The following is a 22314-nucleotide window of genomic DNA, read 5'->3' as shown; positions in this document are numbered from 1 at the left end:
TGATAGGCAGTGAATAGATGGATCTGTTATTTCAGCTATGCGCCGGTATTGCAGTAGCAAATAGTAGAAAATAAATAACACGCGCAGGTCGTCATCTACGGAGGTTTCTGCAGAAGTCTGCGGGAAGCATACTACAATAATGCGTTATTACTGGGAACATAATAAAGAAACCTGGACTTGGTCAAGACCAAAAGCCATATTTGGCAAGACCAGTGGCCGAGACAAGTCCGAGTACGAATACCAGCGAGTCCGAGACAACAGAAAAACGGTCTTGAGTCCAAGACCGGACTCGAGTACTACAGCCCTCATCATCTTACCCAAACACTGGAGTGTCCGTGCTCAACTAAGGCAGAGGCGGCATCTACAGTATGCCGGTGAACCGAACATATAATGATTCAGTTCGACTCCTAGGGGTTCGACTCCCAAGACAAGACGATGCTCACCCGACTGGCCAATAGGAACGTGGCCCCGCCCATGACACAATTTTCACAGTGAAAGCAACATCCTGACACAAGAGCAAGAAATTGCATCGAGAGCAAAGAAAAGCGTTTTGAGAGAAACACTTTTTTTTAGAGATAATGTTTTCACACTGATAGCAAAAAATATATATTTGAGAGTTTTTTTTCAAAGTATTTTGAGAGAGATTTTTTTTCTCAGAAATAATTTAAAAAATTTCAAATGTATATTTTTTTATGTTCTGTGAGAAAATACTTTCTCTCGAAACTTTTTTTAGTCTCAAATATTATTATTTTTCTCTCATGAAATGCTTTTTTGTTATCAGTGTGATAACTTTTTCTCTCAAACTTTTTTTTTCCCTCAGATCATTTATTTTCTCGCATGTAATAAAGAGACAATTCTAGCTCCATAGTAGAGAGACTTTATCAAAACCATTTCAGAAACTGTGAGAAAAGAGGTGATGCTGCAATGTATATTATGAAAAAAAAAATATGTTTTTTTAATAATTTTTCTCTCTGTTGAAACTGACAGATAAAAAGACTTGAAGGTCGTCTGAGCAGAACAGACTGTGCAGATGAGGACGGGAGAGAGCGAGTAGATGGAGAGAGTTGGAAGAAGAACCCCTGCACCATATGTCAGTGTAAAGTAAGTTCATCAGTGCACTGAAACTCTCTGTCACTCTGACACCAGTTTTCCCCAAATACTGTAAATCTTAAGGTGTGGTCACAGTAGACTGTGCTGCATACATACATTAGTATAGTATAGTATAGTATAGTATAGTATAGTATAGTATAGTATAGTATAGTATAGTATAGTACAGTATAGTATAGTAAAAAATATTTTTTCTGATGTAACGCAATTCCTCTTTATCGAAAACTTCACATGAAATGCACTGTGGGAAACATCTTGGTTACTATTGTAACATCTGTTCCCTGATGGAAGGAACGAGACTTTGTCAATTTACTGACACTAGGGGTCGCATTTGGAAGCCACAGATACCTCTGATACTTTCAGAGAAGACCAATGAGAATTGGCGAGTTTCCCGGCCATTTCAGCAGGTAGTTCAGCGTTGTGGCAGGAGGTCCTACCTGAAAACCAGGAACTAGCTTCTTTCCTAAGGGGAATTCATCCAGGAAGGGGCTGTCGCAAGAAGCATGAGTTCTGAGAAGCAAGTCCAGGCGGGCCAGTTTGGCGCAACTAGCAAGGCCTGTTCTTTGTCCTCCCTGACTGTGCACAATGTCTGTGCAACCAGGCTCACTGGGGGAAACGCAAATTTGCGTAGGCCCCGGAGCCAGCTGTGTGCCAGTGCGTCCGTGCCGAAAGGTGCCCCAGTCAGGGAATACCACAGCGGGCAATGGGAGGATTCCTAGGAAGTGAACAGGTTTACCTGTGCTTTGCCAAATCAACTCCAAATCAGTCTCCACTCTCTTTGAAGCGTCACTCGTCATGAAAGCACGTTCAAGTTCAACTGGGAGATGAGTGGCCCGCAGTGACTTCAGTTGCAATGTGAATGTCTTCCAGACCAACATATGCGATCAATGGCCGAAACCTCTGCAGGGCCAGCAGTACCTCTTGCAACTTGAGGCAGTTCATTAGTGTGAATACAGCCTTTTAGATCACCCGCTCTAGTGTAGATAGAGTGCAATTTGAAATGAAAACAACATTGGAAAATGTATCGAGTTCCTGCTAACTAATTTATGCATGCAGCAGTTTCTAATAAAGTTACATAAAAATTGTGGTTTTAGCTCAATTGTTCCGGTCTGTCTCTGTCAGGGGGCCCAAGTGACGTGTTTCGTGGAAAAGTGTCCACCGGCAGCATGTCAGAATCCCGTGACGCCCAAAGGCTCATGCTGCCCCGTGTGCATCAACCAGCCTTCACAACCGCAGGATACAGAGCATCACGTGTAACCTCAGGACACTTAACCCATGTGACCTTGTGCTCATGCCTCCATTTGGTCTATAGTTGTGTTTCAGGGTTTTTTTGTTGTTTGTCATGTATTGGTTTTTTTGTTTGCATATCCTCAGACACCCACTACAAAGAACCAAAAATACACTGCCTTAAAAAGTATTTGAACAGATGAATGTGGGACCCTGTTTTTCTCCTCAGGCCTGTTAACCGGGAGACGACTACCCAAGGTGTTCATTTGCAAGACCAGAGATAGGCGACTGCGGTCCTGGAGGAATGTTCACCCGCAGAGTTCAGCTTCATCCCTAATCAAACATGCCTGAAAAAGCCACAGTCTTCAGGATTACTTGAAAATTACAGGCAGATACACTCAAAAAAAATTAAAAATTAGACATAAATGTAAGATTTCTGTATTTATATTGCATATAAAAATTCCATCCATTTGGATTACAGAGTTGTACGATAAATATTAAACCTAATGTGATGCATATTTATCAGTCATACATGAAACTATGTGGATTCTAAGCTATTTGAATGAATGCATTTAAAAAAATCTGATTATTTAAATAAAATCGAATTAATGCAAATAGTTAATAATAAACTTTGCCATGATTTGTTTTTTTAATGCAGAATGTACGACTGACAAATATGCATCACATTACGTTTGAGTTTTTGTTAAAACTGTTTAATCTAAATGGATGTAAATTTTATATGCAATCCTAAATTTAAACCTAAATATATTTTGAGTGTGTTTAATTGGGGATGGAGCTGAACTCTGCAGGACAACGTCTTTCCAGGACCCGAGTTTCCCTTTTCTGTTTGTTTTATGGAAGAAGCATTCTCAGGCTGGAGATGCTGCAGAACTGGTGCTATCATTTAAGTGATTTACCCGAGTCTTACGAGTGTTGTTTTATGCATTTAATTGTTTTGCAATATGCAATGCATCATACAATATATACACTCATTATGTGCTTTTAAAACCACCATTTGAGCGAAAACTTGTAATTTTGTAGTTAAGCTTAAACAAAATTAAACGTTACTTGTGCTTTTACTTTGTTTATGTTGCATAATATGATATTCTGGACATATGTAGAACATTAGATCCCATTTTGTATCTTCCTCTCATATGGAGAAAAATGTGAATACCTTGAAAACAATCTCTGCAATGGGAAAAAACTCTACTGATCACCAAATGTTTGTTTCCCTTGGCAACTGCGGGTTTTCTGAGACCTGGACTTTGGGCTTTATCTTGACAGAAAGCTGTTATTGATGTTTTTGGTTTGGGAGCGACTGAGGTGAAGAGTTTGGGAAGCGCAGCACTGAGCTGAAGTCAGGCTCTTATCTAAAGTGTTACTCTACTTTTCTATAACACTCCATTCTACCAACACAGTATTTATATCCTTGTCATGAATGAAGGTCCAGATGTTTCCTTTCTTTTCAAACAGTGTTTAGAGATGTAAACAGTTCTGCCTCGTCGCAATACATGGCCTAATGGTTAGAGACTCAGACTTGTAACCCAAAGGTAGTGGGTTCGATTCTCAGTACCGGCAGAGCCGCAGTGAATGGCGTGTCCATGGTTTGCAGTGTGTGTTCACTACTCACTACTCCTAATGTGTGTGCACTAACATGGATGGGTTAAATGCAGAGGACCAATTCTGAGTATGGGTTACCATACTTGGCCTTCATGTCACATCACTTCCTTCAAATAATTTTGTACCGTTTGAACTGGTTCATAAGATTCATTGGTTTGTGAATCGGACTGCACTGCTCATGCTGTATGTTTGTCGCTGGGTGAACCAGTGAGGACTTCAGTGTTGTCTATGTGTGTTTGTCACTTTTCAAGCGCCCAGTGTTTGTCATGTTCAATGCAGATTAAAGACTCAATGTTTTGCTTCGATGCTGTAGAAAAACTAGTTTAGTAGTTTACTACCACTCAAAAGTTTGGAATAATTAAAAATACAAAAGTTAGATTTTTTTTTTTTGTAAGACATTTCTTGTTTATGCATTTATTTGATAAAAAAAATACAGTAAAAACAATAATATTGTTGAATATAAAAAAAGTTTAAATTGTTTTCTATTTTAATAAATGTAAAAATGTAATTTATTCCTGTGACCAAAGCTGAATTTTCAGCATCATTACTCCAGTCTTCAGTGTCACATGATCCTTCAGAAATCATTCTAATATGATGATTTGATGTTCAGTTATTATCAATTAGAATTGGTGCTCAAATGTTTATAATGGCTCTTATTATCCAAATTTTTGTCATTTTTTTCAGGATTCTCTGATGAATGGAAAGTTCAAAAGAACATACATAATACATAATAGAATGTTTCAGAAGGATCATGTGACACTGAAGACTGGAGTAATGATGCTTTGGTCACAATTGAATAAATTGCATTTTAAAATATATTGTGATAGAAAACAGTTTTTGAAATAATAAATTGAAATAATATATTACAATACTACTGTTTTTACTGTATTTTTGATCAAATAAACTCAGCCTTGGTGAGCAGAAGAGACATTAAAAAAATCTTAATTATTGCAACTTTTGACCAGTAGTGTCTAGTTGTACTAGTTTTTAGTAGAAACTTGACTCTAGGAATTTTACAACACTTCTTTTGCTGAATGTAAATTTCCCCCAAAGGCCAATCATGCATCGGTGTCAGTTTGGTTGAGTTTTTTTAAGTCTCACTGAAATGGAAGCCATACCCTGAGCTGGAGGACTGCAGTGTCTCTCTGCCCTTCTCAAAACATTCCACTGCATCCTGATTAAACGTATTCAGCGTTACAGATTGCAGATAATCAGAATCACAGTTTTGCTTGTACAGTTATGTTGGCGCTGGTTAGTGATTGGAAAAGTGACTGTTATAGTGGTTGGACTGTTAGTTTTACCATGTTTGACCTGCGTTCAACTCTTTTATCTCTGTTATATGACTGTGTCAGTGTTTTATTACTTTCAAACAGCCTTCCTTCCTTCCTTCCTTCCTTCCTTCCTTCCTTCCTTCCTTCCTTGATCTAAAAACCTCTTGAAAATCCTCCCCCAAACCAAACTGTGCCCATCTGCCTTGGAAATGCACTGCCCTGCAAGACTGATCATGCTCAAACAAGTGGTCAAAATGATTCTTATCTTTTGTATTGTATTTTTTGCCAAAGACTGTTTGCACTGCAACGTATGCCTTTCAACAATAAATTGGCCACAAATGTATCATTGACTGTTTATTTCAAAAATTCATCACATTTATTTATTTACTGTCTATAGCACTTGTATCAAAGCAACTGTACATTTAATAAACAGGAACATTTAGGTGCAGGTGAGAAGCACCCTCCGTGTCCCAATTCAGAGGCAGCATCACACATCAGATCTGGTAAACAGAAGCTCAAGCATGCTTGCTTGGCATGTGAGAACCAATGAGGTTTAGTCTTGTGTGTTACACAGCACATTTGAGGATCCGCAAGAAATAATTTGGTTCATTCCTGTGTGTTACACAGAATGTTTGGGCTTCTGCAAGAACCAAGGAGTTTTGTTCTCACAATCTCAATCTCTGCTGATACTTCAGGGATGCGTTGTCATCATGTCTAGGCACAGGTCCTCCATCTGATCCTGATATGGCCCGTATCCGGCTGACTACATCATGCATTGTAAACTCACAGTTTACTCACACGTGACAAAGTTCAGTCTGTTTTTTTTTTTGTTTTTTTTTTTTCAGACCTGTAGATCGTTTGCTTTGTTTTGAAACAGGGTTTAAAATTGTTACAATTTCTTCTTGGTTTATTTCACTTTCAAAAGGCTACATTTCTAAATGGACCAAAATATGTTAATACAAGTCATGAGTGAGTAACCTGTCCTCTCATTGGTCAGAACACAGCTGTTTATGTTCCAGGATTCTGCTACTACGGGTCATCCATCAGGATGCATAGACAACAGCTACGTCTTTGTGTGCTACTGTTCCACGCAGCGATTTAAGCCCATTCCTTTTGGACGCTCACTAAATTATGTTTTATTAAAGTTCAATAGGAACAGGTTCAAATTGCCTAACCAATCAGCAAAAGATAAGGCCTATATATATATATATATATATATATATATATATATATATATATACAGTGAGGAAAAAAAGTATTTGAACACCCTGCTATTTTGCAAGTTCGAAATCATGAAGGGGTCTGAAATTGTCATCGTAGGTGCATGACTACTGTGAGAGACATAATCTAAAAATAAAATCCAGAAATCACAATGTATGAATTTTTTTACAATTTATTTGTATGATACAGCTGCAAATAAGTATTTCAACACCTGAGAAAATCAATGTTAATATTTGGTACAGTAGCCTTTGTTTGCAATTACAGAGGTCAAACGTTTCCTGAAGTTTTTCACCAGGTTTGCATACACTGCAGGAGGGATTTTGGCCCACTCCTCCACACAGATCATCTCTAGATCAGTCAGGTTTCTGGGCTGTCGCTGAGAAACACGGAGTTTGAGCTCCCTCCAAAGATTCTCTATTGGGTTTAGGTCTGGAGACTGGCTAGGCCACGCCAGAACCTTGATATGCTTCTTACAGAGCCACTCCTTGGTTATCCTGGCTGTGTGCTTCGGGTCATTGCCATGTTGGAAGACCCAGCCTCGACCCATCTTCAATGCTCTAACTGAGGGAAGGAGGTTGTTCCCCAAAATCTCGCAATACATGGCCCCGGTCATCCTCTCCTTAAGACAGTGCAGTCGCCCTGTCCCATGTGCAGAAAAACACCCCCAAAGCATGATGGTACCACCCCCATGCTTCACAGTAGGGATGGTGTTCTTGGGATGGTACTCATCATTCTTCTTCCTCCAAATACGTTTAGTGGAATTATGACCAAAAACTTCTATTATGGTCTCATCTGACCACATGACTCTCTCCCATGACTCCTCTGGATCATCCAAATGGTCATTGGCAAACTTAAGACGGGCCTTGACGTGCTGGTTTAAGCAGGGGAACCTTCCGTGCCATGCATGATTTCAAACCATGACGTCTTAGTGTATTACCAACAGTAACCTTGGAAACGGTGGTCCCAGCTCTTTTCAGGTCATTGACCAGCTCCTCCCGTGAAGTTCTGGGCTGATTTCTCACCTTTCTTAGGATCATTGAGACCCCACGAGGTGAGATCTTGCATGGAGCCCCAGTCCGAGGGAGATTGACAGTCATGTTTAGCTTCTTCCATTTTCTAATGATTGCTCCAACAGTGGACCTTTTTTCACCAAGCTGCTTGGCAATTTCCCCGTAGCCCTTTCCAGCCTTGTGGAGGTGTACAATTTTGTCTCTAGTGTCTTTGGACAGCTCTTTGGTCTTGGCCATGTTAGTAGTTGGATTCTTACTGATTGTATGGGGTGGACAGGTGTCTTTATGCAGCTAACGACCTCAAACAGGTGCATCTAATTTAGGATAATAAATGGAGTGGAGGTGGACATTTTAAAGGCAGACTAACAGGTTTTTGAGGGTCAGAATTCTAGCTGATAGGTGTTCAAATACTTATTTGCAGCTGTATCGTACAAATAAATAGTTAAAAAATCATATATTGTGATTTCTGGATTTTTTTTTTTAGATTATGTCTCTCACAGTGGACATGACAATTTCAGACCCCTCCATGATTTCCAAGTGGGAGAACTTGCAAAATAGCAGGGTGTTCAAATACTTATTTTCCTCACTGTATATATATATATATATATATATATATATACACACACACACATACACACACTCACCTAAGGGATGATACGTGGCATTGATTCAACAAGGTGCTGAAAGCATTCTTTAGAAATGTTGGCCCATATTGATAGGATAGCATCTTGCAGTTGATGGAGATTTGTGGGATGCACATCCAGGGCACGAAGCTCCCGTTCCACCACATCCCAAAGATGCTCTTTTGGGTTGAGATCTGGTGACTGTGGGGGCCATTTTAGTACAGTGAACTCATTGTCATACTCAAGAAACCAATTTGAAATGATTCAAGCTTTGTGACATGGTGCATTATCCTGCTGGAAGTAGCCATCAGAGGATGGGTACATGGTGGTCATAAAGGGATGGACATGGTCAGAAACAATGCTCAGGTAGGCCGTGGCATTTAAACGATGCCCAATTCGCACTAAGGGGCCTAAAGTCTGCCAAGAAAACATCCCCCACACCATTACACCACCACCACCAGCCTGCACAGTGGTAACAAGGCATGATGGATCCATGTTCTCATTCTGTTTACGCCAAATTCTGACTCTACCATCTGAATGTCTCAACAGAAATCGAGACTCATCAGACCAGGCAACATTTTTCCAGTCTTCAACTGTCCAATTTTGGTGAGCTTGTGCAAATTGTAGCCTCTTTTTCCTATTTGTAGTGGAGATGAGTGGTACCCGGTGGGGTCTTCTGCTGTTGTAGCCCATCCGCCTCAAGGTTGTGCGTGTTGTGGGTTCACAAATGCTTTGCTGCATACCTCGGTTGTAACGAGTGGTTATTTCAGTCAAAGTTGCTCTTCTATCAGCTTGAATCAGTCGGCTTATTCTCCTCTGACCTCTAGCATCAACAAGGCATTTTCGCCCACAGGACTGCCGCATACTGGATATTTTCCCTTTTCACACCATTCTCTGTAAACCCTAGAAATGGTTGTGCGTGAAAATCCCAGTAACTGAGCAGATTGTGAAATACTCAGACCGGCCCGTCTGGCACCAACAACCATGCCACGCTCAAAATTGCTTAAATCACCTTTCTTTCCCATTCTGACATTCAGTTTGGAGTTCAGGAGATTGTCTTGACCAGGACCACACCCCTAAATGCATTGAAGCAACTGCTATGTGATTGGTTGATTAGATAATTGCATTAATGATAAATTGAACAGGTGTTCCCAGTGGCGTAACTTTGTTTTAACCTGTTAACCGTTGCCAGTGCGCGGGCACACTGAAGCGTTTTTTTTATATATATATAGTTCAAAGTAACTATCAGATTTAATGTTATACCTTGACAAACTATACATCATTAAAAAGATATAAGACTCAAGTTTCAGTATTTGACCACTATTGTATTCTGAGAAACTTATAGCGACAGTTATTTCTTAATTTGTGTCAGGAGTTATGAAATGAAAAAATGAGTCGATACCTTTGATATGAATTATGCGCGTCAGCCGCTTTCATTCATAAAAAAAACTCCCGTGCTGTTGTCATGACAGCGATACACAAAACAACTTCCCTCAGGGCTTTAGCTCAAAAATGTGCATATTTGGAGAAATATTGATATATTTTCATAGGTTTACATCAGATTTCTATTGACAGGAATAATATTTATTAAATTTATACCCAAATGCGTCGATGTAATCATTATGAGCGCTTCTTACTGAGATGTGCTATGTTTTCAATTCATACCAATAGCCTGAGGACGCTATTATGCACAATAATAGTCCATATATGGAACATGAAGAAGAGCCATGATCATGTGACATTCCAGGACGTCACTGATACACACAAAGCTAACAAGATATCGCTGTAACATGCAGATAAAGATGTTTTGAAGACAATAAACATGTTTGCAATGATATTTGAGTTACCTGTGTTTTTCAAGCCACAAAACAATAGAGACAATATACTGGATAGATGCTTAGAAGATGACAATAAACATCAGTAGCATTTTAGCGTCAAATCAAAATAAAGTCATTGACATGGTCTTGAAAAACATTTAACTAAATACAGAGTTTTGGACTTATTATCTTCAGATTTTAAACATAAAATGTTTAGACATGTGGCTTTAGCTGTAGTGCATTTCTAGATTGCTACAGTGCCAACTTCAATTTTATTTTCATAAAGATGTTTCATAAAAAATAATTTCTAATAACTTTACAAAACTTTGAAGCTATTTATAACATTTTTTTTCATTATGACAATAATTAATTCTACATTTACAATAAACTGCCAGGTGTCAGCTTTCAAATGAGATCATACTTGTGCTTTTAGTGCAAAGGGTTCATGAACTGTATCTGTTTCAGTTTGGGTATGTCATTTCTGGGGATTTTTTAAAAGTGGGGGTGCAGCTTAACAGGTTAAAAAGTGGGTGGGACGGGTTTTTAAAAAAAAACGGGGGGGGGGATTTATGAATGCTAAATCATAAATCGATGTATGTACATGGTGCATGGGTTTAATTTGTCTTTTAATTAGGTTTGATATATGTTGGTGTGGGTAAATCCATTAGAAACATAATATGTTGAAATGGTTCAGTGGTAGAACTTTTGCCAAGCATGTCAGAGGTTGTGGGTTCTAATCCGCTCTCGTATAGTAATTTTTATTTTATTTTATTTTTTTTTCATTAAAACCGATTATGTTTATCAGTGGTTGTATATCAGGCAAGCGAGATGTTTCAAAAGTGGTGGGGACAATATCGACCTTAGCAAAAAGTGGTGGGGACATGTCCCACCCGTCCCACCCGCAAATAACGCCTATGGGTGTTCCTAATACTTTTGAATAAATCTCAGTTACTGTATATGATTTGTATGTCACCCTACAATCAGTTTGCGCCCTTAATGAATCCTCTTCACCCTCTAAGGCCGCCAATAAAGCGAATAAAGATAGTAGGGACCAAAAGCCACATCCCCTCCCAAACACTTCCTTCCTCCCGGGCAAGAGCGTATCCTCTCCGAGAGTAAGGCTGCGGCAGCAGGCCTTCAGCGAGCCCAGAATCCTCCACTGCCAGTCCCCACTCTCCTCCTCCCTCTGCTCAGCCACACAACACAGCTTTTCCCGACGCCACATTACCCACCTCTCCCAACGAAAGCATTCTCCCTAGCGTTGCTGCTTGCAATGCAGGCCCAGACAAAACTTCTTTCTCCTTTTCCTCCCGCTGCCATTAATTTTTTTCCCACCAATAGTCTACAGCAGACCGTAGTGTGAGGATAATCTAATCTGATTATTTGTAAGTGTGAAGTCGTGAAACACCTTGTAAACTTCTATATTTTTGTGTTTTTGACAGTTGCTCTGAAATATGTTCAAATTTCAGTTAGGCATTTCACTTAGCCTTTGTTCCATGTTAACCCACAAATTATTTTGAGAGGTATTAGCAAAACAAACACTGCTGCTCTTCACGCATCCTACGTAATTACCAATTATACATTGTGACACAGCCTGGTTTGTTGGGTTGGATTGCTTTCTTTCCACAAGCGAACTGTTGCAGAGTATGTTTTCAGGCGGGCCAAGACCAGTTCGTCCAGGGGATTTCGGACAGATTTTTTTGGTGTGGATCCAAGTGTGATTGGCGTGTTCATATATGCCTTAATGAACGGAAATAAGGGAGAAATGCGGCAGGTTGTAAAACAGGTATTTGAATGGCAATGTTGCCTTGTGAAAGTGAACCGAACCAAGAAATGATTGCAACATTGTAAAAAATTTTAGTTTCGCAACAAAGCAAACGATGCAGGTGTGAAACCACACTAAACCTAGGGTGACCAGATTTTTCATGGTAGAATACAGGACGGGATGGAAAGACACCCCCTCCCTACCTCCCTCCCTATCATTTCATTCAGTACGATACCACATTGAGTTCTTTTTTCACAACTTACTGCGCATAATAACTTCCATTTAAAGATCCTCTTTAAATGTACACACACTTCTTTGACATCTTCGCATCTGACTTGATGGTCTCCACTTTCTCTAATATCCCACCTTCACTAACTGCAAGTTAATCGATAACAAATTGTGATTGGATGGTAATTTGTTCTCTAAAATATACTATGACGAAACTATACTATATTGATATCACAGAGAATAGAGGAGGCTTTCTTTCTCGCTGCAGGGATAAATGACCCCTGTAATGCACCAAGGCTTCCACAGACAGAAAGCAGCATCGTCCTGTTATATAACACCATGGTTTTAGGTTAAGTATATTTAAAGAAATAAAGACAGGGTGGAAAAAAAGATCAGCGCTATCTTTTCCGCCCCAAAAAAGAGAGCAATCTGTGCAAATGTTTTGTTGGCTTGGAGGAGAACACATTCTCTTCACATGAGATGTTTTCTTTTCAGGGTTCAGTCTGGGATTAGAGCCAAGTTGCACAATTAGGCTCCCCATCTGCTGGGCTTGGATATGTGTGTGTAGGTCCCATAACATGGCCCCTGACTTTAGAGAGGCTTATCTCTCTGTGGGGACTCCCAACTCACAGAAATGCCTCCAAGTGGATACAGCAGAAAAAGTTTGATGAAAACGACTGTCCAGAACTTTACATGCTCAGAGATTTCACTCCCAGAATCTAGTGCATAATGAATTACACATCTGAAAGTGGAGCAGTGGGGATGATGAACCTTTAGAGTTAATGGATTCAAGGGATGCAAATACCACACAACACCAAAGGAAAAACATAAAGAAGCAAAATTTTATTTTATAATCCTTTCTAAGGTGCACTTATAATGTTAGTAGGGATTTTATATAAAAAGAAACGGTCAAAATTTAGAAATAAAAGGCCATTTTCTACCCTGACTTTAGCCCTCTGATTTAAAGGGGTCACATGATGCTATTTTAAAAGTTCATTATTTTGTTTATTTGGTGTAAAAATATTTAATGCTTTAATGTTCAAAAAACACATTATTTTTCAGATACTGTACATTATTGCTGCACCTCTCTTTCCAGTCTGAGGAGCTCCTCCTTCCGAAAAGCTCCAAGTACGCTGATTAGCCAGCAGACTAAGTGCGTTGTGTTTGGCCTAACACCTCAAGCATGTGTCAGACCAGCCCCCACAGACCTCCCACTCCTCTAGCATGCATGTCCATGTGCTGTAGAGTAGGGATGGGACGATTACCGGTTTCACGATAAACCACGATAAAATGTACTGACGGTTAGTAATATCGTTTAAAATTTAATTATCATTAAAACCGTGTTTGATTATCGCGATTTTAGATCCTGTTCAGCCAGCAATAGTCTGACGCAATGTTATTTTTTTTTTATTCAAGAAGGAATTGCGGAAGGCAGCTGAGCGTGCTTGGGAAATTTTTCAGCCTTTTAAAAGAACCAATTCTGAGGTGTGGTCATATTGTGGCTTTAACAAAAGTCCTGAGGGAAACTTAATCGAGGATAGTCACCCTGTCAGCAGAACATGCACAAGAAAAAGTCGCTGCAATAACTTAAGATCTGCCGAGTCGTCTTGTGTGACCATCACCCACTGTTGTATAGCGAACGCAAGGCAAGTTAACTTTGACCTCAATACCAAAACTACTTCTGGGAAATAATTGGGCATGAAATGTTGTTTTAAGTTGAACTATTTTCTATCAATAAACGTGAGGCTTCCGCAAAGAAAAGTTGGCAGCAAGTGGCTTAGCCAAAAACGAACGAACAAGTTCAAACTAGACTATTAAGAGTGACATTTAAGGATATAATAATTTATATTCATTATACACTTATTACACCGATTTTTTTTACCACATAATTACGGGCACATTGAATTGAGATTAATGTTTTCTTACCTTTTTATAATCATGTACAGCGTAAAAAACAATCGTTCAGACAAGATGATCACAACAATATTATCAAACTCTGTAAACAATAAATCAACTCTGATTTATTAATTTTCAATACAATTAAAAACGGAGACGCAAGACGGCAAGCTGTATTTGAATCAAACGAGAGAGCGCGTCCGTTGTGATGCATGGTGTAACGTCTGTCAGAGAGTTTGAAGTCTGCCCAGATGAAGAACACATGACAGTGCAAATGAACTGGAAGTTCCAAGAGACTTTTATAGATGTTTTCTCTCAGTTAAGCACACTCTTCACATACATGTCGAAGAGCGAATGTTAAAAGGGAAAAGAAAACACTCTAAAACGCTACAAATCAAAGTGGAAGTAAACACATTATAATAAAACAACGGTCAGCAGTAAGAGCAGTCATCTTCCTCTTTGCGTGATCAATCTCACTCTCACTGTGCGTGCGCGCGCGCTCAACATAAAAAACAGCATGCATACAATAACGTACGCCATAGAAGTTGTTATCTTAAAGGCACATCCACATTCATGTCATGAACACTACTTAACACTAGGTGGCCGTTACAATGGATGTGCGCGGTGTTATAATGCGTTGCTATTGACGACCGTCATTATAAGGAAGGAAATGCTTTAAAAAGTGCATAGAGCTGCTTGTTTTATTTGTTGTTTGTTGATTTTCAAATATAAAACTTGTTGAAATGTCTTCAGTGTGATCATCAACTCTTTTTGAACACTTTCATCTCGTTTTAACAAAACCGTGATAATATTGATAATCGCGATCATTTTGGTCACTATTACCGTGATATTAAATTTTCATACCGTCCCATCCCTACTGTAGAGCTGCCGAGTGATGTCGTGGGTCCCTCTAGTGGGGCAACCTTATGTCTCATTTGGCACTCTGGATGTCAATCGCTGCATCGGAGAGCAGGTTATTGTCCTATGGAGAGGATGATGAAGCTGAGCACGTTCCTGAGAGGCACCAGAAGGTTAAATCCTTCCAGAACGGGACCTACTGGGACCTCTCTGTGGTCCTTTTTATGGTCTATAGAGAGCTCCCTTTGAGTCGCTTGAGTCAGTTGAGCTTAACATCCTGTCTCTAAAATCAGTGCTCCTGACGAGCTCACTACCTTCAAGAGGGTCAGGGACCTGCAGGTATTTTCGGTCAGCGAATCATGCCTTGAGATGTGAGGCCCTGTCTTACATGATCCTGAGACCCTGGCCCAGATACATATCCAAAGTTCGCACTCAGAGAACAGGTGGTGAACTTGTAAGCGCTGCCCCCGGAGGAGGCACACCCAGCCTTTGTGTTGCCGTGTCCTGTGTGCGCATTGCGTGTTTACATGGACTGCACGCAGAGCTTCAGAAGCTCACTCTGCATTTCCATGTCCATACTATCCATCCTAAACAGTATGTAAGATTAAAATAAGTGTGTCCCAAAGCATAGTATGTTGAAAAGTATGCCAGAAGTCCCCGGATGGTCTACTATTTCAGGTGGATTTTCGAAGTGTGGATCCGTGCACACTAATATTGCCCACAACTAGGGCTTGCATAGACTAATCAAGTAGTCGATAGATCGACTACTTCAACCACTAGTCGACGCTGTCGGAAACAATCGACTACTCGAGCATCCATTAACCATAAATGAATTAAAAATGGCGAACGTCACCAACAGACAACACATGTCAGATGTGTGGAAGTATTTCATCAAGCATGACAAAAATATAGTATTTGGCCAACTCTGCAAGAGGCCGTTCACATATTGCGTCTAATAACGTGTGGAAAGCCCGGCCGTGCCGCTGTCTCCTACAAGCGCTTGCGCTCCCATGGCGTCTGTCGTTGCTATGCAACCAACCATGAACTGCGCTCTCCATGATGACGACGAAGAAGTATCAGCAAAGGATTAATTGATTTCTAGCCCTTGCATTAGCTTTACTACTAGATATATTTCTGGAGATGAGAAGGAAAAACCCGCCTGGAAAAACTAGCGCACCACGTTGCTTCCATTATGAGTGCGCTCGCCGCACGCCTACATTTGAAATGTCGACCTTGAGCGCGAAAAAGACGCTATATGTGAACGGCCCCGTCTGAAATGAAAGGCAAGAACGGCTATTTATTTGGCTTTAGACTGTTACATGAAAATTTTAAAATGAAATGTCATAATTATAATGTTTTGAGAGTTTACTTATGTAATTGTTGCATTAGGCTATGAATTAATAATGTTTATTGATAAGATCTAAGGTCTTTTCATTTACAGTTACATGAACCACGAGTAGTCGAGTAACTCGAGTATTGTTTTGATAAGAAATCGACTAGCAGAAATCAGTAGTCGTGCAACCCCTACCCACAACCCACTGCGCTTTGGAGGATGAACTACAAACACGAGTAAAAAGTGTTAAAAAAAAATGAGAGGTTTAGATAAAGGTATGAGTGACTAATCAAAGTTTAAAAAAAAGAGTACATACTTTTAGGGCATAGTATAAGTAGGCGAATTGAGATGCAGCATCAGAGAAGCTCTTTGTCTGCTTTGGAGGTTAGCAGAAGGGAAAGGCTGTCTCCAAACAGAGGTTGGCCCACTGGATAGTGGATGACATCGCCTTGGCGTACCAGACCAGACTGAGGGGCTCACTACACTCAGGGTGTTGCTTTGTTCCAGGGCATTGGCGCATGGCATCTCTTTGGCAGACCTCTGCAGAGCTGCGGGCTGGGCGACATATTCACAAGATTCTACAATCTCCTAGTGAAGCCAGTTTCTTCCTGTGTGTTGGGCACAAAAAAGTAATGTGCAGGAAGGCTGGCTCGGTGACTCTCTTGCTGCGCCATTCTCCTTTAATGGGGGATACAAGCACCGACTTGCACTTCAGGTGAGTTCCCTACTTGGCGAACCCTGAATTGAGTTCCTCCTGCATCCTTCGGTATGCGTCCGACTCCAGGCCCAGTACTCATGTGCATGTCAGGCCGGTCAGTACTGAGCTAGATGCCCATATGCTGTGATTCCCCCGGGGTAATCCCATATGTGTACTGTCCATGAATGATACGATTTCCCTGTCGGTAAACAAGTGTATTTCCCTGGGCAGTTCTGCTCTGCCCTGTCTCTGTATCGGTACCCAGCAAGCAATAGCCGCCATTTTACTGTCTAGGTTATTTATAGACCCAGTTTAGTCCAACTATGAGTAACCCACTTCTAGCCAAAATAACCTTGAATGTGGTTACATATTGTTTTTGCCAAAATAACTTACAAGATGTATGATATTCCATCATGTAAGCAAAGTCAACAGTGATTACAAGGTGTTTGGTTTAATTTCTTTGACATGTTCTATGCGTAGCCTGTGTGTCTGTACTTGGGCTATGATTAGACCTCTATTCAATTTTCACTGACAGCTCAAATTTTGCCTTGTTTTGGCCTAGACGCCAGGGCTGTGTTTGGATGGCTATTAGACGTCTTTTAAATGCAAAATTGCTTGCTGGGTAGTAGCTTCTCCCTGGTTTGGCAGGACCTACCGCAGAGATCTTCCATATATAGTACTGCTGCCCCACGGGTCAGTCCATATGTGTAAGCTCCACACGTTATCTCCCTTCGGGCAGGGTGTGGCCTCTGTAGAGGTCCTCTCCATTGGACTAGGCATGTTTCCCCAGCATTAACAACACTGGTCATGGCTGAAAAGCGTGGGAATTGAGATCCGAAGCACTTTTCCCCGTGAAATGTCACAATAAGAGGAACAGCAGCTACGACCGTCTCCAGAGTAGGCCCTGTCCCTTCCATCCCTTTAGTATGGAGGACTACTCTCCTTGGGATTACATGGGTCACTGGGTAGGTTACAACTATGTGAGAGAAGTTGCCAAAGGGCATGCTACAGCTTGACAGCATCTGCATCTCCAACTCTCGTGACAGTTCAGCGGCTGTGGCACTTTGCATAGGGACCTCAATACATCAATACTGATGTAACGTCAAACATGACTGACTGAATGGGAACGTCTAGGTTACTAATGCATGGATGGGATCCCTGTCTCGGCTCCTCGGCAAAACATGACTAAGAAGTGCATGCTGGGAGTATTTATACCTGTATGTCAGGGTGGCTCAGCATGCAAATCTCGTTGGCCAATGTCCATTGGCTTGTTTAGTTATCACTTGAAGGCGAGACCCCAATACGTCAGTATCAATGTAACGTTTACATGATTTTGGTCAAGGTGATTTACGCAAGTCTGGATCAGTGTTCTCTGTTAGACAGAATGAATCCCTTTGTGGAAGGCTTTGTAACTCTGCAGATCGTAAACATGCACAAAAAGAATGCTCGATTCTGATTGGTTGACAAACATTCTAAAGTGTGATGTTTTAAGTTCATTGCAAATATGCATATATACGAATATTTAATTATTTTGACAGCATAACGAGACTCAATTGCAGCATTCATGGTGCTCGGCACAACTCTCTCGCCTATGGAAGAATTTTCTGTACAGCATCATGGGTAATGTAGTTTTTCACCACAAATTCCACAGTTAAACTGGATTATTTTAAAAACAAGTTGAAATAATTTGAACAGATGGCTTCACCAAAAGCATATACCATTGATTAAAAACCTCAAAGCCCACTGCAGGTATGTCTTATAAATGTTTATAAGTCACTGTTAAAAATCTATATCCCTATGGAGCAATGGAGTTTTTACTTCTGAACCCTGACTGTACTCTAATGAGTGCTGCAGGGATGACATGTTTTTGTAGGCCAGATATTAGCATTTTAGCACATTTGGTTCAATCATCCTGAACTCAGTAAGTTTTTCTGAAGTGGTTTTTGGTCAAATGCCTGAAATAAGGTCTGTGGTGAACACAAGCTTAAGATATTTTACATTTTAATACATCATCATAAAATACATCAGAAAGACCCATTGTGATTTTGAGCTTTTATTTGTCTTGAACAAGGTAGTTGCTAAACGACACTAGATGTTGATGGAGACGTTAAACATCACGGTGAATAGGTAAACTCATCTACTCACTAGTTACTTTCACAGATTCATTGTCTCTAACTATTCTTGCAAACTACTAGCAAGCTATTCTAACTCAAACTATTCTAATATGGAAAATATTTTTAAATAAAGACTGAAAGAGTTGTCAGAAGCTTAGTGATTGTGATGTTGAAGTCATGTGACCGTGGTGCAGCTCATTTATCGCCTACGTTTTGCTTTTGACTTCTGCTGATTGTATTTGGGCTTCAAAATTCATAATAGTTGTGTTTACTTGTGAAGATTATCATGATGAACAAAACATGTTATAATCATAAACTTTTGTTGGTCACAGAGCTTTATTTTCTGCAATAATTTTCTGAAAAATCAGTACCAGACAAAACTCTAATAGAATTTTTCCATTGGCTTTTCCATTATAACTTTGTCTGCTGTTTCATATAAAATAACACTTTTTTGTCATACGACTCCTCTATTCCCTTCACCAACTCCAATTCCAGTAATCTTATCTCACTACGGAACTTATTTGCTTCCCAATTGGCCATTTTAATGTCCATATAAGAACACGTTCAAAATCGCATACATCCATACCTACTTTACAATGAATAATTAAATCATCATCACTCCTAATGGTATTAGACAAGGGACGCATGCTGTTAGGAAGCATGAACAGAATGGGCAATTCTGATTAGATTTAAAGGCCCTTTATAACGTATTATAAATTGATGGAGTTTTGATTCGGATTCTGATGAATTGTTGATTTCATTGATCTATTTGAATTTGAGGGGAGAGTCTCGATCATAAAAAGACATCTTGAAAAAAAGGAAGGAGGAATAAATTTGTGCCCTTGCAGGGAGTTGTTAGACTGTTGCTTAGTGATGGCAAAAAACAGGCCTTCAAAGCTTGACAAAATGGTGCACATTAGTGCCACCTGGTGGTTAAAGGCCTGTCAAAGCATCTCATTAATGCAACCAGACCCAGAGATTTGTGAGTACTTGGATAGAAGAATACCATCAGCTTTATTGGTCTTTATAATCATCCTTCAATGAATAACACAAGCCTTATTAACATTTGCTAATTTGGTAGGCGTGTATCCAAAGGGACTATTGCACTCAAGGTATACAGGACTATTGCACTGAAGGAATAGGACTAAACTAAATGTGTAAATGTGTTCCTTATACCTCAAACAGTAGCGCATGGCACCAACAATGCCCATGTTATAGGTTTAATTCTCGGGGAATGCATAACCCAATAAAATGTACATTGTTGGTGCCATGCGCTACTGTTTGAGGTAAAGGAACACATTTACACATTTAGTTTAGTCCTATTCCTTCACGTAGTACATAGGTAAGGGTCATGCAGGTATATATATTCTATATGTAATGCATGAAAATGCTAGTGAACATGACTATGCTTGTGAACATTTAATCTACTATTACTACCGGTGTTTGAATAATATTCTCTCACAAGGACCTGAGAAGGCAGAATTGCATAACTAAAGATAAAAACGGGGATACAAAGCACTGCACTGTCCAGAATTGCATGGTATTTGGTTTGGGTTGCTGGGGTAATGAGTTGGACCTTTAAAAGAATAATCAAAAAAAAAAAGTGTAACAGAATTAATATGCCTTGCAAAGCAAATGTTATCCATATAAACTATAACAAAGTTCAAACACACACACACACACACACACGAACCAGAAACTGATTCAAAATAAGTGGAAGAATGAATTATACTGGCTCGGACTGTATACAACTTTTATGTATTTTATGTATCGCTTTCTCTACGTCGGACACAAAATGGTAATTGATATGATTCGCCTTTGGCTTGACTACGTTATCAAACAGCTAATAATGTGTTGCAAATGTTACACAGACCATGTTCCCATTCGCCCTCTCAGAGTCAGTCAGCTGACTCTAAAAATCAGCATCCTTAGAAACGCTTTGAACAACTCAGAACGTCAGTGGAGCATAATTCATCATAACATTGTAATACACATCATGTACAGAAGTAACCAACTATTTTGCTAAATCTACCTGATTTTTCATATCACCAAAAATATACTGGGATGACCTGGCTTCTCTTGAGACTTCCCTGCTTCAGAAAATAGTTAATGATATGCTAAAACCCGCCTGTGCATTGATGGGATTGGTTACAATATGTTTGTGACGTAGAGAACGGGTGATTTCAAAGCGTGTTTTTGAGACTGTCTTTGGTTCACTGCAGTTTTAAGGAGAAAATACTCAGCAATGGTGTCGACTTATGAATTTACACATACTTTTGTCTTAAAGCATATTAAAAACACCACATAGTCGACATATAAACAACATTAAAACCTTTTAAGTAGTGTTTTTTTTTTTTTTGCCTTGCTGGCCTCCAATAGCCTGGATGCCAATGGTTTTGACTGCCATGTATATCATCATGCGTTGTGCTTTGTGGTAAATGTTATGAGCAGCTCGTCATCTAAACAGGTTTTCAGAACTGTCTTGATTTGGTTGTTCATAGTGTTTCTCTCATCTATAATGAAGTCATAGTCTAGGTAGCTAGCTATCCTAAATGGAGAACTTGTTTGTACATGTATTCACATTTACTATTTCTCTCAAAAATGATGATTGTGTTGGTAAGTACTCCGTGTATCCTTAAATTCATTTTACAACACCAGCAAAGATCGTTTACACTCATCTTCTTCTTCTTCTACTTCTACTTCTTCCAGCGTGCGTGCAGTTGACAGAAATCAGACAGAAGGAAACTACAATGCACTGTTAGGACTGCTGAGACGATTATTGGCACCGCCTTCACAACCTCTAAGAACATTACACCTCCAGAGTAAGAAAAAGGGCTAAGAAAATAACTTGGACTACACACACCCGGCTCACTTTCTCTTTGAACAGCTCCCAAGCAGCCAGACACAAGAACAGCTTTTCCACCTGAACAGTTAAAACTGCCAAAAGGCTCTCTTCAGGGTTCATATAATGTGACATTAATATAATCTACTGTAAATCCTTTTGTCAGTGTAGTTTTATTTTCTACCTTCGTATATTTTTTCCACTTTTCATTTGCACATACTGCACTTCCATTTTGCACAAAACTGTACATCTGCATTGGTATGTCTGTCTATTGTATACTTTCTATATTTGTATTACTGTATTGTATTATATTTAATTGTATGCCTTTTTGTTATTGTGTAATAGTCCTGTTTTTCTGATGTTGAATTAAACACTTGACCAATAAAAACTAGCCTATAATTGAATTCGAGATAACTGCAGAACCACAGCAGTTTGAGGGCAGAAGCGTCAGAGCGGAGGTTAGGGTTGTGCTGATGATCACGTATCCCGCCACAACCACTAAGGCCACATTTACACTGCATAGTTCAAGTTACCCAATTCTGTTTTTTCCTTCCATATGGCACAGATTGGATATGACCCGCAAACGTGTAAGGCTCTGAAAGGCTCTAGAGCCTCCAAACTTGCACTCATGTCTACTGTATGTCTCAGCACCCTCTATCAGAATCCAGAGTTTCAAGAAGATTGA

At 39.8% G+C, this 22314-nt stretch overlaps 1 protein-coding gene across 3 annotated transcripts in view; it reads left to right on the top strand.

The window, feature by feature from the left end:
• Positions 1–22010, top strand: part of pxdn (peroxidasin) — a 121008-nt gene extending 98998 nt beyond the window's left edge. For 2 of the 3 annotated variants that reach the window (XM_081347626.1, XM_081347628.1), the window contains 2 exons: positions 988–1101; positions 2230–4727. In XM_081347626.1, the coding sequence (XP_081203752.1) occupies positions 988–1101; positions 2230–2364 (249 nt within the window). In that variant the 3' untranslated portion in view covers positions 2365–4727. Of the gene's footprint in view, positions 1–987; positions 1102–2229; positions 4728–21496 lie in introns of those variants that run through there. The other variant, XM_081347627.1, reaches the window with a different exon arrangement.
• Positions 22011–22314: the final 304 nt, after the last annotated feature.

The sequence above is a fragment of the Scardinius erythrophthalmus genome (genome assembly GCF_964197995.2).
Source record: "Scardinius erythrophthalmus genome assembly, chromosome: 19".
Taxonomy (NCBI): Eukaryota; Metazoa; Chordata; class Actinopteri; order Cypriniformes; family Leuciscidae; genus Scardinius; species Scardinius erythrophthalmus.
The sequence above is the reverse complement of the archived record's forward strand: the minus strand, read 5'-3'. Positions and strand labels throughout refer to the sequence as shown.